Source organism: Manihot esculenta, chromosome 5 (genome assembly GCF_001659605.2).
Source record: "Manihot esculenta cultivar AM560-2 chromosome 5, M.esculenta_v8, whole genome shotgun sequence".
Classification (NCBI taxonomy): Eukaryota; Viridiplantae; Streptophyta; class Magnoliopsida; order Malpighiales; family Euphorbiaceae; genus Manihot; species Manihot esculenta.
Window position 1 is genome coordinate 4,834,897 of NC_035165.2, and position 13,259 is coordinate 4,848,155.

At 35.7% G+C, this 13,259-nt stretch overlaps 3 protein-coding genes across 3 annotated transcripts; 2 read left to right on the plus strand and 1 right to left on the minus strand.

Moving 5' to 3' along the window:
* The first annotated feature begins 765 nt into the window (after positions 1 to 765).
* Positions 766 to 3,043, plus strand: LOC110615630 (probable serine/threonine-protein kinase PBL19). The gene is made up of 4 exons (XM_021757614.2): positions 766 to 1,465; positions 1,553 to 1,813; positions 1,925 to 2,047; positions 2,284 to 3,043. Exons 1-4 carry the CDS (start codon positions 1,103 to 1,105, stop codon positions 2,833 to 2,835), a joined length of 1,299 nt encoding a protein of 432 aa, XP_021613306.1. The 5' UTR covers positions 766 to 1,102; the 3' UTR covers positions 2,836 to 3,043.
* Positions 3,044 to 4,227: 1,184 nt separating this feature from the next.
* Positions 4,228 to 8,927, plus strand: LOC110615676 (probable dolichyl pyrophosphate Glc1Man9GlcNAc2 alpha-1,3-glucosyltransferase). The gene is made up of 5 exons (XM_021757678.2): positions 4,228 to 4,386; positions 5,060 to 5,994; positions 7,047 to 7,253; positions 7,656 to 7,893; positions 8,309 to 8,927. The coding sequence occupies exons 2-5, from the start codon at positions 5,251 to 5,253 to the stop codon at positions 8,710 to 8,712; spliced, it is 1,593 nt and encodes a 530-aa protein (XP_021613370.1). The 5' UTR covers positions 4,228 to 4,386; positions 5,060 to 5,250; the 3' UTR covers positions 8,713 to 8,927.
* Positions 8,928 to 10,790: 1,863 nt separating this feature from the next.
* Positions 10,791 to 11,652, minus strand: LOC110614712 (FCS-Like Zinc finger 3). Its single transcript, XM_021756350.2, has 2 exons — positions 11,444 to 11,652; positions 10,791 to 11,256 (listed from the first exon to the last, which is right to left on the minus strand). The coding sequence occupies exons 1-2, from the start codon at positions 11,635 to 11,637 to the stop codon at positions 11,079 to 11,081; spliced, it is 372 nt and encodes a 123-aa protein (XP_021612042.1). The 5' UTR covers positions 11,638 to 11,652; the 3' UTR covers positions 10,791 to 11,078.
* Between the last annotated feature and the right edge of the window lie 1,607 nt (positions 11,653 to 13,259).

Consider the following 13,259-nt stretch of genomic DNA (forward strand, 5'->3'; position numbering starts at 1 on the left):
AAATTATCATATGAAAAAAAAAATCTCTGTTCCTCTTTGATGAATGATGCTGACAAAGAAAATAGATACTTAAATCTTATCATGCTCAATTCTTTCCAAGGAAGAAATAAACAAGATTATATTGCAACTGTCAAAGATTTGGACACCTTGTCTTGATAATTGACTTAGCCAAAAAGCCAAAGTTGTACCTACTTGATCATTTTATTCTTTTATTTATTTATTTATTTTGAACAATCTATCTTTTATTCAATATAATATTAGCTCAACAACTGATTTACATTACTTTGCTATTTAATCGCTTCACTGTTTCAAAGGCTCAAGAGTTTTGGAACCTAACTGATATGAAAGATGGTGTTAGTAAAAATTTGAACAAATTATTAAAATTTATATGTTGGATTCAACGCTTTTAAGTAATAAACATTCGAAATAGTTGCTGATTTTTAAATGAAACCCTTGTGTGCATTTGCATCTAAAAACTTAAGTTGGTTGAACTATTCTTTTTCATTGAATTTATTATGTGTTAGGCACTGCTCTGTTTTCTCTTGCAATGAGTTGCCAACAGGGTAAAAAAATTTTATTGACTTCAATTAAAATTAAATGAATAAAAAATAAAAATCCTTCTGCTTTGTTTTTTTTTGGTTTAAACTTCTGACTTGAGTATTTTAATGCATAAATTGTTACCCAAGTCTCCATTTCAAGTAAATCGATGCAAGTCAACCCCCACCAGCTCTTTTGGATATTCTAGATTATAAAATATAATATAATAACTTGTTATGCGGACCAGTCTAGTTCATTCTCCTGTTTCCCATCTGGGGTTGCTTCGTCTCATCCTTTATTTGTCAAATATTCATCTGGGTTTCCTGTTGCTTCTTGCTAAAATTTAGAAAAGAAAGAGAGAAAATTTTCCTCAATCAAATTGCTAATTTGTCTTGCCCTATTTCTGTATCTATTCAGCCTTCTTCTTTGACGATAACAATATTCAACGCTTGCCTAACTTAATTTCACTTTGTTTCCTTTTTTGTTTTTAATTTAGTTCCCCTCTTTTGATCTCTATACTATTTGGCATTCTGGAGAAGCTTGCAGCCATCACAATTATTGAAAAATGAAGTGTTTTAACTACTTCAAGGACAAATCCAGAAGCAGGCAACAAAGATCAGCACCAGAGTTGAAAGAGCGATCAAAATCGGATTATTCAGGGTCAGGGACACGCACAATAGCAAAATCGGATTATTCATGCTCGGAAACTTCACCGCGTGGTATACCACAATTATATGAGGAGAAGGCTCATAACCTGCGAGTTTTCTCCTTTTCAGAGCTCAGGCATGCAACCCATGATTTCGAGAGACTACTAAAGATTGGGGAAGGTGGATTTGGGAGTGTCTATAAAGGCTCAATCAAGCCTGCTGATGGGAATGGTGACCCAATTGTGGTCGCAATTAAGAAGCTTAACAAAGATGGTTTGCAGGTTTGAGTTCTAAACATGTTAGAGTAAATTAATTTAGGATTTGCTCAAAGATATTTGTTTGTAAACTGTTCCTCCTTTTCATATTAGGGTCATAAACAATGGGTTGCAGAAGTTCAATTTCTGGGTGTGGTAGAGCATCCAAATCTTGTCAAACTCATAGGATATTGTGCTGCCGACGGAGAAAGAGGAATGCAGAGACTACTTGTATATGAGTTTATGCCAAACAAAAGCTTAGAAGATCATCTTTTTAACAGGGCATACCCTGTTCTTCCTTGGAAAAGAAGATTACAAATAATACTTGGAGCAGCTCAAGGATTGGCTTACTTACACGAGGGCTTGGAAATTCAGGTTATCTTCTACATATCATCTTTTGGTGTGTGATATTGCGTTGCCGTTGAGACCTACTTTTGCTTCATCTGTAGATTATGCATCTGTTGGTAAATCTGATTACTTGTGTAGGTCATCTATCGAGATTTTAAATCTTCCAATGTTTTATTGGATGAGAATTTTAATCCAAAGCTGTCAGACTTTGGGCTTGCTAGGGAGGGACCAGTGGCTGGACGAACGCACGTCTCAACAGCAGTAAGTTCCCCCCCCCCCCCCCCCCCTAAATTAAGCATTAATAGCCTGCAATAATGCAGACTACTCTCCGAGTCGAGCAAAACCCATTTTCCTTAGTTGATTGGGCTCCCACTGTAATTAAAAAAGAATACATTTTGATAACACTGGAGAGGCCTTCTTAGTGATGCAATTTTATGGATGTCCATGAACAATTGCTTGACATTAATGGCAATGGGAACTTGTTTTTTTATGATCAGGTGATGGGGACATATGGATATGCCGCTCCTGATTACATAGAGACGGGGCATCTCACGGCTAAAAGTGATGTATGGAGCTTTGGGGTTGTACTATACGAGATCATTACTGGCAGGCGTTCAATGGAAAGAAAACGCCCGAGAGCAGAACAGAGGTTGCTGGAGTGGGTAAAGCAGTTCCCCGCTGATAGTAAAAAATTTGCGTTGATAATTGACACACGACTTGAAAACCAGTATTCTATAGCTGCAGCTCGAAAAATTGCCAGGTTAGCAGACAGCTGTTTGCTGAAGAGTGCTAAGGATCGACCAAAGATGAGTCAAGTGGTAGAGTCTTTGAAGCAAATAATCCAGAATTCAGATGAAGAAGCAAGCATTTCAAAGGAAAGTTTTGAATCCTCAGAAACTGAGTCGATTGACTCGAGTAAGAAGCAAGATCAACTGGTGGCCGCCGAGTCTTGGAAAAGGAGGATGGCCCATTTGGCAAAACTTGGTGATCATGTAGAGGGAGCAAGTAGAAGAAGATATATGATCATGCAGAGAGCCAAAGTACCCTAGAAGATTTTCCATTTGTAGATTGAGTCGCACTTTACTGAGATCATCTAATGGATTCGTTATTTGTTTTCGAGCTGATCGGATGGATTGATCAACCACCCAATTTGGTGTATGGTGATGCCATTTGTACTGAATATGATGCCAATTTCATTTTGTATAGAGGCCTTTTCTGTGGACGGGAAATTATGTAATAGCATTTGTAACACCATATTTTGTCTGGGTAAATTAACCAAAAAAAAAAAAAATTAAAAATTAAAATAAATTGATTCGATTTTTCCAATATAAAATTTTCTCCTCCAACACTCAAACCTCAATTCAAAGCCAAATTCACCATAAAGTTCAAACAAACATTCGCACGAGACTGTATAAACAAATTTCCCTTACCAAATTCATATACAAAATACATTAACACATGATCACAATTACTCAAGCAAGATAAGGTTAACAGAAAATAAAATAAAATAAAAAATAATGAAAAAAGAAAGGGGGTGGCTGTGGTGCTCCGATCCTGCCATTGTTTGTCATGCTAAGATGCTTTGATGATGCAGCAAGTGAGGCTGCTGTTGTGCAAGTTACTGTGGCGTGTGGTGTGCGAAACTGCCATTGTGATGCGACGTTGCGACAAGTGAGGCTATTGTGACGTGCGATGTTGCTGCGACGGGCACTGTTGCTGTGACGCCATGGCCAAGCTGGGTGACACGGCCAATGTTCGCTAAGGGTTTTGAAAGTATAAATATATACTTTATCTTGAATGGCTTAGATTAATTGTGTGAGATGGACAGTTAGATTTTTCAAAATAAAAAGAAAAATAGGGTCAGTTGTACTTAGGAGCGTGGAACCTGAAACTCAAAACACTTGTGAGAAAATAGTAACTACAAAACTAAACTAGTAGTTGTTAAACTTTTTAACCTTTAGCTTGATATAGTGTAATTCAATAAATTAAATCAAATTGAATTAATTAATTTATTAAATATTTTAAATTAATCCAATCCATATTTTGTAAAAACTAATATATATTTTTAAATTTAATCAATTTAATTAATTTTTTTGATTTACACGTAATAATACTCATCCTTGCACAAAAATATTGACAACTTAAAAAAGAAAAGAATGACTTTCTTTCTTTTAGAAGAGAGAATATTGCGCAATTTTTCGGCCGTGTTAATGTCACTGTCCAAATACGAAGCCAGCTCCTTACAAACAATAGGCCATAGGGTGGCTTCGGCAGAAATCTTTTTAAATTTACTTCCGATTTTAATTAATTTGAGTGGCATTTTTATTTTAAAAAAACTTTTAAATTGAATTTAGTTGAATTAACTAATTTAAATTTATATAAAATAATTATGATGATTTTATTTTTAGTTAAATCGGTGCGTTTTGATTCCCAACAGAACACCAGTGTCGCTCTTACCTCGCCATCTAAATGAAACGACTCGTTGCTCATATAGAAGCAACTGAGGAGGTAAGTAGCGAGGAAAACATGAGTGGCAAATGGGATCGAAAAGCAGCAGCGCCTATGACCACCGTACCATCAGTCCACTGCCTTTTTCAAATGTAAGCTCTACTCAACTCTCCTCCTCTCAATTACTAAAATCAATCATCAAATTTCTCTTTTCCAGTTTCAATTTCCCTTTTGTATGCTTAGTAGACGTCGCTTGCCCTTGATTTTCCATTTATTCCCATCTTCCTCATCTCTTTCTCGGGCTATTTCGTTTAAAGACTGGTTATTTAGATTTTCTAATTTCCTTACAAGAGAAGCCGCCACATCTGCAAAATAACTCTTTGTTCTTTATATTTTATTTTATATTTCGGTATTATTGCCGACTGAATGCTCTTTTGTTATCTGCCATCAATTCCATCCTTGTGTAAGTTAGTTGTGCAGATCTCTCTCTACTGTATCTTTTCAAATGTAGTGTTTGTCTGAGACTTTGAGCTCTGTGCTTGGTTTGCTTACCCTGATTGTGTGACCATATCATTCACATGTATATAGGCGATTTCAACCTTAGCTATGTTATTCTCCAAAAAAAAGAAAAGTTACTAATAATAATAAGGAAATGGGTCATCTCCTTCCAGAATCCAGATGTTTATTATTTTTATCAGAAGGACTTTGAATGCAAATCAATATATTATGTTTAATTTGTGTTATTTTGCTTTCTCTGTAACAAAACAATGTGTTGTTTATGTAATTTCATCTTTCTTGCTCATTTAGTATCGCTTCTTTTTGCAGACTGAGAAGGCATTTTTGAACGAAGTGAAAAGTTTCCTACTCCTCTGCCTCCCATTTTACTAATTTTATCAATACATTGGTTTGACGCTGATAGCATTGACAAGCAATTATTGGATTCACATATAGATTCTTAGCCTAGTTATTGGATTCTCGCTATCCACATTTTCCATCTCAGCTAATCAGCTTCCACCATGGAAGGCCAAAAATTCCAAATGCATGAGACATCCACCAACTCACAGCTGCTTTTTTGGTTCTTTGGCATAGCAGCATGCATAAAGCTCCTATTGGTCCCATCATACCACAGCACAGACTTTGAGGTCCACCGACATTGGCTGGCTTTAACCCACTCTCTCCCTCTGACTCAGTGGTACTTTGATGAGACTAGCCCATGGACTCTTGATTACCCTCCATTCTTTGCCTATTATGAATACATTCTCTCCTTCTTTGCCCATTTGATTGACCCTCAAATAGTTGACATCCACAGAGGCCTCAATTATAAATCAAACACTGTAGTTTATTTCCAAAGGATCAGCGTGATTGTCTCAGATTTGTGTCTCTTATATGGGGTTTATAGATTGACTAAGAATTTGGAGTCTAGAAAAAGAACTTTAATGTGGGTATTGGTGGTTTGGTCCCCAGGCCTTATTATGGTGGACTCTATGCATTTCCAGTACAATGGGTTTTTGCTAGGGCTATTGATGTTGTCCATTTCCTACTTGCAAGAAGGGAGAGATTTGATGGGTGGCTTCTTTTTTGCAGTTTTATTATGTTTTAAACACTTGTTTGCTGTAGCTGCACCAGTTTATTTTGTGTACTTGTTGAGACATTATTGTTGGAAAGGTTTTTTAAGGGGTTTTGGGCGGCTTACGTCTATGGGTGTTGTCGTCATGGTGGTTTTTGCCGCTGCATATGGTCCATTTTTGTATCATGGACAGGTAATTCCTGTCTACTATTTTTTTTAACTTGTAAAAATTTCAAGTCAATGTGAAATTTAGTTCCCATGTTCTGCAATCTTTTGCAACTAACCACATATGCCGTTTTATTTTTCTGGTTTATTTATTTCTTTCCCTTCTTTGATTTTAACTTTTTGCAAATGTTTATCTCAAATGAACAAAATTTTTTTGCAAATATTGGTTTCATTATGGGGACTTCTAACACTATATACTAGAATCATGGTATCATAGTTTCATCTAGCTGCCTGTAATTTTGCCTAGTTTCAGTATAACCTTGATGACACTGCAGGAAATTTATGTACTTGAACTATTTTTAGAATGTTTATTGGATAGTTGTACTTGTTTTATACTTTTCCATTGGACTGTGCGACTTTTTTGATATTGCGCTAGTTAATGATTCTTCTGGTTATTTTCCTCAAACATTTAAAACATATTGAGTTGTTACCAGTCTCTTTAGGTTCCAACCATGTAATTGTGTTGAGCAATTTGTCACAAGCATGGATTTGGGAATATCCCTCTAGTGTTTTGGGCTAATACAATGCAGAGGTTTTGCTAAGCAGGCCACTTGTATGATGCATCTCTCATTTAATATGGCACTTTGTGTATATACCATATAGGCATATGTTAAGCTATATTATCTGTTTTCATGGAGCAGATGCTCACACCTATGAATAGTTCTATGTGTTTTAAAGAAGAGACGAACTGATTGTGCTGATCTCCAGTCCATAAATTTATGACAATCTGCATATTCTGTGAAAAACAAAGGTGTGGCAGACCTAATATATATTAGACATATTCAAGAAATTTTTTTTTTTCGGGCAATGCTCTCTCTCTCTTCCTTGTGTGCATGTGCGCACACACACACTCAAATGTTGTTTTAGGCGTAGCATGGCTTCCTGAATTCTATACATGATTCATTTTCTGTGGATACACATCTAATGTTCTTGCAGATATAATTTGACAATGGTTAAGTCATTGATGTCTCTTGTAATTCTTTTGCATGGTGCATTCATTATATAATTTGTGCTTTGCAGATACAACAAGTTATCAGCCGTATGTTTCCCTTTGGCAGGGGACTTTGCCATGCATACTGGGCCCCAAACTTTTGGGTGTTTTATATTACATTAGATAAAGGGCTATCTATCTTTCTCAAAAAACTTGGATTGGACATCCAAGCGCCAGCAGCTTCATTTACTGGTGGTTTGGTGGGGGATTCACCATCTTTTGCTGTATTGCCTAAGGTAATTTTACACTAAAAACTTGATTGGCGTTTGAAAGAGATTGATCCAAGTAGTACCTCTTATCGGACTGATGCCATATATGTGCTAAAGCAATTGATAAATAATATATTCAACATGTTATTTCTTCTTCTTTGGTCATTCACATATCAGTATAAGTCCTACTCGTGCATGCATTATGGTCTTAATTGATTTTGAATAACATGACCTAGTGATGAGAGAGATGCTCGAATGTTAAAAACATTGATAATCTGAGCCATGCCTTTGGAAACATAGTTACTGAAATTGTCATTATTGAACATGGGATTCATTTATGGAATTAGTAGCTGAAATTGACTATTTTCTAATTTGACTCTCAAAGCATTGGAAAGACAACGTTATATCTCTAAATTAATTAACTGGCAGATAACCCCCATTGCAACCTTCATCATGGTCTTGCTTGCCTTATTTCCTTGCCTCTTCAAGGCTTGGAAGAATCCCCAGCCGCAGTTGGTTGCCAGATGGATCGCTTATGCTTATACATGTGGCTTTTTATTTGGGTGGCATGTTCATGAAAAAGCATCGCTCCACTTTGTCATCCCTTTGGCTCTTGTTGCAGTGCACAGTTTGGAAGATGCAAGGCATTACTTCTTGCTAGCCATAGGTATGATCATTCATGCGAAAGTTCTATTTGTTAAAAGATGATAGGGAGTTTCTAGGATGAATATTGGATTTTTACCAGCCAGATTTTTGTGGTGCTAAGATTTGTATATGATTCAGTGTCCCCTTCATTTTCTTCTCGGGCATCAATAGATTTTCTGAACAAGCATGTGATTTTCTCATGTAATTAGTGTATTGTTTGAGAAGAACTCGCCCCACCCCAAGTATCACTCTCTCTGCATTGGTTCACGTTGTTTAAGTATTTTTCATGAACATCACATTTTTCCTGCTAGACATTATTTATTCAATCCCTGATTTTCGTTTCCTATGAGTTCATGATTTGTGTTAAACGTTAACTTTATGTATTTTCTCATAATCAGTTTTATTAACTGTTGCTGAATATGATGCTTTATGTGCAGTGTCATGCTACTCATTGTTTCCACTTCTATACGAGGTTCAGGAATATCCTATCAAAGTGCTGTTATTGCTATTACATTCAATTCTAATGTGGCACAGCTTTTCTGCGCAAACAACCAAGGATCCAGCAGCTAAAATGGCTGTATCAGCCAAGAGAGAGAAACGATCGAGTTCACTGGGAGCTTTAGATGCCACTGTTGAAAAAGAAAGGATCCTTATTGGGTGGATTGGGAAGTGTTACCTGTTCGGCCTTTTGGGCATTGAAATATGGGGTCAGTTTTTGCATCCATACCTCCTTGGCGATAAGCTTCCCTTTGTACCTCTATTGCTTGTTTCTTTGTATTGCGCGTTCGGAATGATTTACTCATGGATATGGCAGCTGAGATGTATCATGATATCCACCTGATTTTTAATCCCAAAGCGTGATGTTTACAAGGTACCTGATAATGCATCTTCAGCATTTCTTTATAATTCAGGTTGGCTTTCAGACTGTGTTCTACAATGTGGGTTGATTAAGAAAAACTAGGAACTTGTACTTGAAATTCTTGAGCTAAAATCCACCTGCCAGTCACTGAGCCATTGGCTCTTGACTTGCTATTTTAGTGAGGTCACTTTTTCGTATCTTTCCATTTTTATTGGACTACAAGACCTTTGAATGGAGCTGTTAAATACAGTGCCAACAATAACTCTTTGCTCTTAATCAATAACCAGTACCAGTTGAAGATAACTGGTAATTTCCTGTGACGCATTAATATTAGAGTAAATGCTGTTTTTGACAGACAAATGTATCCAACAACTGAATGGAATTGAATTTTGACATTTTCCCCATCAGAAGTTTTAAATGCTTTCGTTGACTCTATGGAGTTCGGTTGGTTCTTAAATTTTGGTCAGCAGGACTCTCACTCTGCGTTCGAGGGACCATCACAACACCAGGCAGCGGCCCAGAAACGAACGAGAGCCCATTATTAATTATCTGCTTTGCTCGTAAGAATACATGCTTGTATCTCCAACAAGAGAAATTCAAATTGATCGTTAATTATCATTGTTAACTAAGATCAAGGAAGCTCTGATTGGCCTATTGCACGCTAGAGGAATTAACTAGATATGTCTGAAAATTCACTGCTAATTAGGATTTGATTCTCCTACTGCTCTCTAAATAGATATCAACAAAAACAATAATGATAATAATAAGCGCCAGCTATTAGCCAACAAGAATCAAGTCAGGTTTTATCCTGAAGACATGAAGAGGGTCCCTCTGCTCCATCTTGTGCCAAATCATCTGTCAACTCATGTCTTGCACACGTATTATCATGGACTTTTCCTGTTCTTCTTTCTGTCTCCTCCTAGTGTTAGAATACCATCTCAAACAAGACACTCAAATCTTGAGACTCCAAATTCAGATCCTTTCGTGCCAGGCATCCCTGCTTGCAAAAACAATTGGTTGGATTTGAAACAATGGCCTGGCGCGATCCAATATATCAGTACATACAGCGTTCTGCATGGTTTCTTTGTCTGAAGCAACTCCCACTGAGATAGGCTCATTTTTTTATGCAAACCCAATGTATCGAGTCCTCTAATCCTTTAATCACACGTGTTTTACATATACACAACGTTAAATTGAATTTATTTCGTTTATTAATTTAAGAGCAAACAAACCCTCATTTAAGAATTTAAGCTTAATTTCCTATTGCTGCCTATTCAAAGGAATACAACAACCTTTAATCCTTAAAAATTGTGATTTTATTACACACGGAAGAGATGTCATGGTTATTTGCCTGTTTCTTATTGTTACAACAGCGAATCAAAGTGAAATTGAAACAAGAAGAAGATGAAGGTTGGTTGCAAATGGGAGGACCAAGTGAGCACAAGAAGCAAGCCCATAAATTAGATGGTAAGACTACAATGTTAGTTAGACAGAAGCTTTTATTACACATGGAAGGATTGAGGCTATGGTTCATTGCCTGGTTTCCATATCTCTTCCAAGATTACACGATAAGTATGCTAATCTCTGCAGTCCTTTTTCAATCATTTAAGGACAAGGATCAACCTTAAGGGAAGTGAATATGCTAATGAGTTCTTAATATCTCAGTTTGGTATCATTCGTTTTTTTTTCAAAAAGAAATTAAAAATAATAGATGATTTTATTTTCATTAAAAATAAAAATTTTATAGATTAAAAAAAGAAATCAATTACTTCATTTTAAATAAGAAAATGGATAGAAAATTTATAATTTCAAATACGGGAAATCGGATTGCTGGTGAAGTAGATTAGCAATTTTTAACTCATCGTTAACAAATATAAATAACAATCACATGCAAAGAAAATCATTAATCAAATGGTAACAGAATCAACAAGCTAACTTAATAGTTTAAGAATCAGGACATGTGGTTCTTATAAAGTGAATTTTATTTATTTCTAAAATTAATTTTTTAGGTTTTTTGAAAGAGAAACATGAAATTCAGAAGCAATTTTTCCTTCTGAACATGAAACTGAAATCTACCCTGTTGTAAGATTTCATTGCCTCAAAATTTTCTTTCAACAATACACAATATCCATGTCCATTCACTCCTTCTTCAACCCCATGAACATTCACCACCAACTCAAATAGAAAAAGAAAAATCTAAATCTGTGATGGCTCTTAGTTCCTTTCTTTCCATCTCTCAAATCTTAATTACCATTCAACCATCACTTCATTACAGATCAAGAAGAAATGAACCTCTCCCAATTCTTACATTGGATCATGGAAATTCAAATCTGGCTTTGTATTCTTAATTAAGCGACAGCAACCGTGTCTGTACGTACAGTTTTATTGGGCGAAGTTTCCTCCGCCTCTGATTTCCTCAGAGATCTACTAGAGGAAGATGACAATTTCCAGTTCTTATTCTTTCTGCACTCATCCATCTCTATCTGCTCTTGTCTGCACTCTTTGCTACAAAAAGGTGTATTCCCTCTGCAATACAATTTCAAATTCCCATCAGAGAACGAATAAATCCATTTCATCATTAACAATCATCAAAACAAAGTTAGTCGCAGGTCTTCGATCCAAAATTGATTCCTCAAATTGAAATCTATCCTAATTCGCTTCACAAATAGAGTATAGAGAGAAAATAAAAAAAGCAAATCGACGGCCGGCTAACCTGTACATGAAGATGTCAGCGTTACAGCCAAGCGGTTTCCGGCAAAGAAAACAAGCTTCAAGGAAATGAGGCTTGTGGCCGTAGAAAGACATGATTGATGTTTTTACGTTAAAGAAAAAAAAGGAATCACTGCGAAGAATGAAGCAATTCCGGGAAGGAGAGAAGAGCTTAGCACTAAGAACTGCGAATGGCATCCGCGGTATATAAAGTGAAGTTCCACATAATCAGGTGCTCGAAGGACCACAATAGTAGGGTGGTCTACGGCAACCACGTCCCTTGATATAGTATGAAGATGAATTTGATTGGTTGACAAGAATAGAAAAAGTGAATTCCGGGTGGGGTCAAGTAAATTTAATAAAACCAGCGGCCATCTCACGGAATCGAAAAGGGTAGTACTGGTTTTCTATTGAATCCACTGACGAATGGAATAGTTCATGCATCCTTCTGGAAAGTCACTTTTGGAATACTACCTTTTGTCTATTTAGCATTTGGTGCTTCCTCTTTTTAAGTATTTCTAACAGACACCCCATGAGTTTTAGGTATTCTCTTCTATGTGCATCAAATTAAATATATTTGCAATCACAGTCTATCTTTGCTTCTCATATGTTCATGAATCAATTCTTTTTGGGTATCCTTTAAAATGGAACCTAATTGAAAGAATTTAAAAGTATATAATTGAATTTTAAATAAATTTAGATTATAAATAATATCTATATTAAGTTTAAATTTTATATATTGGATATTTTTTATCAAATCTGTTTATATAAATAAATAATTAAATATTATTTTAATATAAATAATTTCAGTTTTGAATGGAACAATTTTTATGGATAATTTATCCGATTACTATACCTATCTGTAATATAAAAACTCATCTTTAATAATTGAAAATATTATTCTTTTAATTTTTAGCTAATAGTTATTAAAAATAAAATAAAAATTAATAAGCAGCTAATATACCATCAAATATTGCCTTAATTATGGAGAGTAATTTTATATTTTAAATTTTTATGCTTACTTATTTTCAGTCTTTACATTATTTTGTTAATGTAATTCAATATTTTTACCTGAATTTTATTTATGATAAATTAAAAAATAATATATAATAAAATTTGTATAGACAATAAATGAAATTTATATAGTTATATCCTAAATTTGCCATCATCCTGATTCAGTTTAGATACATTTCGTAATTTGATATACTATTGCAGCTAAATTTGAGATTTGTAAAGAGTGGGAGGAGCAGGATAGCAAATAAAAACTTATTGGGTCCAGGATCACAGGTCCACTTGTCAGTTATTTGCACTGTGACCTTGATTTGATGATGAGGAGGCCCCACAGTCCCATAAAAAACAATATAAACGAACTTGGAGCTGAGTAGATGTAGGACCCATGACTACACAATAACCCAACAAAAGGCCATGGAATCCAGGCCCCACCTGACAGGCACAACTTTCAAGGTCCACGTCTCTCGGCCCCACAACCCTTGCCCGTGTGCTCCGCTCAAACGTCTCTATTAACACGTGCCCTCATGCGCTCACCAGCGCATCTCTACATAATTAAAACCTCCAGCTACGTGGCAGCCGATTACAAAAATAAATGCTGTCTTTTATTGCGTAGTCGCGATACTCGAGGTCTATCAGATCAACGATGCAGATCGTGCCACGACGAAAATTTCAATGTGGGCTCAATTATTTTGGGTAGTAAAGTGACCATGCTGTGACGAAGATATACGTTACTCAAGTTGATGTCTTTTTCCCCCTTTATTATTGGTCGCCACAAGTTGATTTTATATAAATTTGATTTTTATTTGATA

Excerpts from the sequence above, each read along its gene's own strand:
- LOC110615676 (XM_021757678.2), top strand. The coding sequence starts at position 5,251 with ATGGAAGGCCAAAAATTCCAAATGCATGAGACATCCACCAACTCACAG. Across the intron at positions 5,995-7,046 it reads CATTTTTGTATCATGGACAG|ATACAACAAGTTATCAGCCG; the intron begins GTAATTCCTGTC and ends TGTGCTTTGCAG. Across the intron at positions 7,894-8,308 it reads TTACTTCTTGCTAGCCATAG|TGTCATGCTACTCATTGTTT; the intron begins GTATGATCATTC and ends CTTTATGTGCAG.
- LOC110614712 (XM_021756350.2), bottom strand. The coding sequence starts at position 11,637 with ATGCCATTCGCAGTTCTTAGTGCTAAGCTCTTCTCTCCTTCCCGGAAT. Across the intron at positions 11,257-11,443 it reads GCTGACATCTTCATGTACAG|AGGGAATACACCTTTTTGTA; the intron begins GTTAGCCGGCCG and ends ATTGTATTGCAG.
- LOC110615630 (XM_021757614.2), top strand. The coding sequence starts at position 1,103 with ATGAAGTGTTTTAACTACTTCAAGGACAAATCCAGAAGCAGGCAACAA. Across the intron at positions 1,814-1,924 it reads ACGAGGGCTTGGAAATTCAG|GTCATCTATCGAGATTTTAA; the intron begins GTTATCTTCTAC and ends TTACTTGTGTAG. Across the intron at positions 2,048-2,283 it reads GAACGCACGTCTCAACAGCA|GTGATGGGGACATATGGATA; the intron begins GTAAGTTCCCCC and ends TTTTATGATCAG.